The 7,131-nt window shown below is 39.3% G+C and overlaps 1 protein-coding gene across 1 annotated transcript in view; it reads left to right on the top strand.

Annotated features, from left to right (window-relative positions):
• LOC138963631 (delta-like protein A) overlaps positions 1 to 3,889 on the top strand; it is a 49,085-nt gene extending 45,196 nt beyond the window's left edge. Inside the window, exon 11 of the mRNA XM_070335478.1 lies at positions 3,648 to 3,889. Within this exon, the coding sequence (XP_070191579.1) occupies positions 3,648 to 3,889 (242 nt within the window). The remainder of the gene's footprint in view (positions 1 to 3,647) is intronic.
• Positions 3,890 to 7,131: the final 3,242 nt, after the last annotated feature.

The raw sequence follows: 7,131 nt of genomic DNA, 5'->3' as shown, positions 1-7,131 counted from the left end.
CAGTTGAGCGCTTCAACAGGAAGCAGCACGGAGCAAGAAGCTTCTGTTGTGCTGCACCACCACTCTGGAACTCTCTTCCCTTCTCTGTCAGACACTGCACCTCTCTCAGCTCTTTTAAACAACAGTTGAAAACTTTCTTTTTCACAGAATATTACACCAACCTGGCCTAATTCAGAATACTTTATTATCTCATAAAGAAATTCAGGGGTGGTGTCTTCTTCATTCCATTTCTGCACATACTCCTCTCCCATAAAGTTGTTGATTGTTGAGGGTGTTAGCTGTGTATGTTTGTATATGTATAGGTTACAACACGAGTGGTTTTTTATATGGCTTGTATTTCAGTCAAGACCCAGCGGATGAATATCATCGGGAGACACGAGCCTCTGGCGAGTGGCTCTCGATTGATATTCCCGCTGGGTCTTGACTGAAATACAAGCCATATAAAAAACCACGAGTGTTGTAATCTGTATATCCCATTCTACCATCAAACACAAAGTGTAGACTACTAGCGGCACTGTTGCGATCTGTGGACTGTAAAACTGTGGTGCCAGCGAGACTTAGCCCTTTTGCAACCTTAAACTAAGTGACCGTCGCTGAAAAAATAAAACGAATGAGTGCATCGATAAGTACGCGGTAACACTACTTTCAGACCATTTAAAAGCTTTAAGTAAAGGTTCATAAGATGCAAGAAAGTAATGAAGTCGTATAGAAATTAATTTAGTTGAAGCGCACAATTCTTTTTTTTTTTGCGTTTCAGGTCGGCAGAACGGGCAAAACGGGTTTGGGACCCATTTGGCTTACTCGATTCAGAATCGATTCCACGTTGTTTTTCTCGAACGTGTGTAATTAGGCTTATTGACAGAGAAGCAAATTTTAGGGAACAAATATGTAGGTTTAGATTTAACCATTTGCTCCCTATTTGAAATGTATCTACGTGATAAACTGTTTTGCGAGTGTGTTTGCATGGATGAACTTAAACTGGTATGGGTATGAGGAAAACGCGACCGACACGTCTGTCACCGCCGATTGATTGCATTTTGAAGGAATATGACTGGATTACGGAAAAATACACACATGTTAAGTTCTCGGATACCTTCATCGCCAATGTGGACTTACTGCAGAGCCAGGCAAAAGAGTAGACTTGCTCGCAAAACACGTGAAACAGCTGATGATAGCGAAGCCCAACCGTGCCAGGTAAGGACGGTCTGACAGATTCTCAAAAGTCGTCTGCTAACGAAGCAAGGGGAGGGTACTCGTGTTTTTGTTTTGGTTCGCTAGCATCTGGTTATCTTGTAAGTTGAATGTTCGTTTTTTTCGACCTGCATTGCTTTCATAATGAAAGAAACGTTTGCTTATTGCATCTCATACATCAGATCAGTTCTGAGATTCATTTTTGCGTGCAACTGATATGGTTTTCTGAGCCGTGCAATACGATTTTGGAACTTCATACAAATGTGTCACATTGTTCGGCGCGAGGTCAAAGGTCGGGAGCAGAGTAGTTCTTCGCCCAAATCGGAATCTGCACTATCATATATTTTTTTGAGTCCATGATTTATTTATTGAGCTATAAAAATACAACATATATACCCATACTGAAGTAACAGAGACAAAGAAGGGAGGTCATGGGATATATATATATATCCCATGACCTCCCTTCTTTGTCTCTGTTACTTCAGTATGGGTATATATGTTGTATTTTTATAGCTCAATAAATACATCATGGACTCAAAAAAATATATGATAGTGCAGATTCCGATTTGGGCGAAGAACTACTTTGCTCCCGACCTTTGACCTCGCGCCGAACAAGGTGACACATTTGTATGAAGTTCCAAAATCGTATTGCACGGCTCAGAAAACCATATCAGTTGCACGCAAAAATGAATCTCAGAACTGATCTGATGTATGAGATGCAATAAGCAAACGTTTCTTTCATTATGAAAGCAATGCAGGTGGGAAAAAACGAACATTCAACTTACAAGATAACCAGATGCTAGCGAACCAAAACAAAAACACGAGTACCCTCCCCTTGCTTCGTTAGCAGACGACTTTTGAGAATCTGTCAGACCGTCCTTACCTGGCACGGTTGGGCTTCGCTATCATCAGCTGTTTCACGTGTTTTGCGAGCAAGTCTACTCTTTTGCCTGGCTCTGCAGTAAGTCCACATTGGCGATGAAGGTATCTAAGAACTTAACATGTGTGTATTTTTCCGTAATCCAGTCATATTCTTTCAAAATGCAATCAAGCGGCGGTGACAGACTTGGGTCCTGTTTTCATCGCATCAATACCAGTTTAGGTTCATGCAAACACACTCGCAAAACAGTTTATCATGTAGATACATTTCAAATAGGGAGCAAATGGTTAAATCTACATATGTGTTCCCTAAAATTTGCTTCTCTGTCAATAAGACTAATTGTATAATAATGCGTTCGAAAAAAACAACGTGGAATCGATTCTGAATCGAGTCGAGTAAGCCAAATGGGGGCCAAACCGGTTTCCCCGTTCCGCCGACCTGAAACGCAAAAGAATTGTGCGCTTCAACTAAATGGATTTCTATACGACTTCATTACTTTCTTGCAACTTATGAACCTTTACTTAACGCTTTTAAACGGTCTGAAAGTAGTGTTACCGCGTACTTATAGATGCACTCATTCGTTTTATTTTTTCAGCGACGGTCACTTAGTTTAAGGTTGCAAAAAGGCCATGTCTCGCTGAAAACACTGTTTCACACTCCACAGATCGCAAAAGTGCCGCTAGTAGTCTACACTTTGTGTTTGATGGCAGAATGGGATATACAGATTACAACACTCGTGGTTTTTTATATGGCTTGTATTTCAGTCAAGACCCAGCGGGAATATCAATCGAGAGCCACTCGCCAAAGGCTCGTGTCTCCCGATGATATTCATCCGCTGGGTCTTGACTGAAATACAAGCCATATAAAAAACCACTCGTGTTGTAACCTATACATATATATTGTGTGTATTGCATATATGATTATTGTGTGAACTGTACATGTGGTGATTTGTGTCTGTATGATTAATTGTTTTATGTAGATTGTTCTATTCTGTATATATATGTTCTTTTGTAAAGGGCCTAGAGCCATAGGTTAGGCACTTGAAAAATGTCCAGTAATATTATTATCATTATTATTATTCTTCAAGGGGAAACATCAAGCGTAAAAGTGTTTCCATAATGACGTTTGTCTCGATGACTATGGCATCATTCGCGCAGGAAAAACGGGTTCCTGCCAGACTAGGTTTCTATGACCTTATTCACATGAACTGTGGTGAACGATATTGTTATGTCATGAATGGTATATATCTAACGTATGTAGGATAAATGAAGTTTAATTACACCTTTTGTTGATATGTCCTTTAAACAAAAAAGATGCTTCCTTGCTTCTTTATACCCCCTATTGTCTCTATAATATACCGCTTGTAATCTGAAATCAAAACCCTGGTTGCGGATGTATATCTATGAGTGCTCATTTAAACGCGCTGTTTGGAAGCCTCAAGCTGATGAGTCGTAATCATCGAACATGGTAAGCAGAAAGTGTATACTAAGAATGGTAACATATGAATAAGTTACTTGTTGACCAGTAAAGGTTTAGGACGTGTACGGTGACCAAGTAAGCTATCCCATATTTTCAGAACCTGAAGGCACTCAGGACCGAGACCGCCCTTCTTCAGCTTCCCCCATCTCAGACGAGGATACAACAGACTACGACTACGAGATAATCGACAATAATGACGCAGAAAAGATGCACGTGCAAGAGAACAACTACGAAAGCCCCCACCCATACTCCAACGACGACGCTGACAGAGCTCTCTACATGCAGCTGTCGCCTCCTGCTTCTGATGACGCCTCATATGTCAACATTGAACTTTCTTAAAACGAGCAATCCACAAATAGTGACTTCCACTGAAAATGGACAGCTGGATTGATAAGTAAGGCCTATGTACAAAGTATAAGGATGTTCAAATCATGCAACCATTTTCTTAAGTGTTTGATGGTCAGAGCACTTTTGTGAACAGAAACAAACAAATTACTATTGCATGATTTTAGAGTCTGGCATTTTCAAGTCATTAGAGGTAGTTATAAAGGTTGTGTGTTTTGGATGATAGTGAATTGTTGCCTTTATCTCATAGAGAATGTTGGTCCTTCATCATGAAAATCTGTCCCCACAAGATCTTGAGTTATTTTTGAATGATGCAAAAAGCCATAGTTTAAAATGTGCCGACAATATACGTTGTGTGGTGGCTTGTTGGCAGACAAGCTTTTTTGTTCGTCTGAGTGGACTATGTCTTCTATTGTTTCGTCGTTATCGACCAAGGCTTAAGGCCGATCGCTTGTATGTCAGATAGAGTGATATTATGTTTTGCAATAATAGGGATTGCTGTGCATTTTAGAGCAATATTTTCTTACCCGGCAATAAGTCATTAAAGCTGGCATACATGTATGGGATTGATTTGATTACAAGGTTTAGCCAGTTTGACGATCACGTTGTTATGCATGTGTATCAAATGTAGAACAGTTGACAGAAATTGAAGTGAGTTGATTTAGGCTGTATGAAGAACGGTTTGGATACATATTCTACTGGTTTACCTTCACCGGATCACGCTTTGGACTACACAGTCCGAATGATGTGGGTCGTGTACGACTCATACTTTCTAAAGAAGGATCCAACGTACAAAGTATGGGTCGTACACGACCCACGCCATCAGAATAGGGATAAACACTTTATACTGCCTCTTTGCAGAGTATGGGTCGTAAACGACTCACGCCATCCGAATAGGGAAACGCCTTATTTAATTCCATATGGGTCGTAAACGACTCACGCCATCCGAATAGGGAAACGCCTTATTTAATTCCATATGGGTCGTAAACGACTCACGCCATCCGAATAGGGAAACGCCTTATTTAATTCCATATGGGTCGTGAACGACTCACGCCATCCGAATAGGGAAACGCCTTATTTAATTCCATATGGGTCGTAAACGACTCACGCCATCCGAATAGGGAAACGCCTTATTTAATTCCATATGGGTCGTGAACGACTCACGCCATCCGAATAGGGAAACGCCTTATTTAATTCCATATGGGTCGTCCATGACCCACAACATCCGGACTGTGTAGTTCCAATGACGTCATTGTTTAACTGTTTGTTTACAAAAAAGATAATCTTTTAAAACATGTTCAATAGGAAGGTTATAATGGTGTTTGAAGTGTCAACAAGTCGCGTAAGGCGAAAATACAATATTTAGTCAAGTAGCTGTCGAACTCACAGAATGAAACTGAACGCAATGCCATTTTTCAGCAAGACCGTATACTCGTAGCATCGTCAGTCCACCGCTCATGGCAAAGGCAGTGAAATTGACAAGAAGAGCGGGGTAGTAGTTGCGCTAAGAAGGATAGCACGCTTTTCTGTACCTTTCTTTGTTTTAACTTTCTGAGCGTGTTTTTAATCCAAACATATCATATCTATATGTTTTTGGAATCAGGAACTGACAAGGAATACGATGAAAGTGTTTTTAAATTGATTTGGACAATTTAATTTTGATAATAATTTTTATATATTTAATTTTCAGAGCTTGTTTTTAATCCGAATATAACATATTTATATGTTTTTTGAATCAGCAAATGATGGAGAATAAGATAAACGTAAATTTGGATCGTTTTATAAATTTAAATTTTTTTTCTTCCAATTTTCAGATTTTTAATGACCAAAGTCATTAATTAATTTTTAAGCCACCAAACTGAAATGCAATACCGAAGTCCGGGCTTCGTCGAAGATTACTTGACCAAAATTTCAACCAATTTGGTTGAAAAATGAGGGCGTGACAGTGCCGCCTCAACTTTCACGAAAAGCCGGATATGACGTCATCAAAGACATTTATCAAAAAAATGAAAACAACGTATGGGGATTTCATACCCAGGAACTCTCATGTCAAATTTCATAAAGATCGGTCCAGTAGTTTAGTCTGAATCGCTCTACACACACACACAGACACACACAGACACACACGCACACACGCGCACACACACACGCACATACACCACGACCCTCGTTTCGGTTCCCCCTCGATGTTAAAATATTTAGTCAAAACTTGACTAAATATAACAAGTCGCGTAAGGCGAAAATACAACATTTAGTTAAGTATCTGTCGAACTCACAGAATGAAACTGAACGCAATGCCAATTTTCAGCAAGACCGTATACTCGTAGCATCGTCAGTCGACCGCTCATGGCAAAGGCAGTGACAAGAAGAGCGGGGTAGTAGTTGCGCTAAGAAGGATAGCACGCTTTTCTGTACCTCTCTTTGTTTTAACTTTCTGAGCGTGTTTTTAATCCAAACATATCATATCTATATGTTTTTGGAATCAGGAACCGACAAGGAATAAGATGAAAGTGTTTATAAAAATAAATTTCGACAATTTAATTTTGATAATAATTTTTATATATTTAATTTTCAGAGCTTGTTTTTAATCCAAATATAACATATTTATATGTTTTTGGAATCAGCAAATGATGGAGAATATGACGAACGTAAATTTGGATCGTTTTATACATTTTTATTTTTTTTTACAATTTTCCGATTTTTAATGACCAAAGTCATTAATTAATTTTTAAGCCACCAAGCTGAAATGCAATACCGAAGTCCGGGCTTCGTCAAAGATTACTTGACCAAAATTTCAACCAATTTGGTTGAAAAATGAGGGCGTGACAGTGCCGCCTCAACTTTCACGAAAAGCCGGATATGACGTCATCAAAGACATTTATCAAAAAAATGAAAAAAACGTTAGAGGATATCAATCCCAGGAACTCTCATGTAAAATTTCATAAAGATCGGTCCAGTAGTTTAGTCTGAATCGCTCTACACACACACACAGACAGACAGACAGACAGACAGACACACACACACACACACATACACCACGACCCTCGTCTCGATTCCCCCCTCTACGTTAAAATATTTAGTCAAAACTTGACTAAATATAATCAAAAACTGATACGTTTGTGAAGCTCTAGGTCATCCACGACCCAGGAAGCACGTGTACGGTGAAGGTTTAAGGGAACGAAAAAAAGTTATTACATTTTTTGTCAATGATGTCAAAGTGTTTTTGATAATGATGC

This window comes from Littorina saxatilis, linkage group LG4 (assembly GCF_037325665.1).
Source record: "Littorina saxatilis isolate snail1 linkage group LG4, US_GU_Lsax_2.0, whole genome shotgun sequence".
NCBI lineage: Eukaryota > Metazoa > Mollusca > Gastropoda > Littorinimorpha > Littorinidae > Littorina > Littorina saxatilis.
Note: the sequence above shows the minus strand (reverse complement) of the source record. Positions and strands in the feature narration are given on the sequence as shown.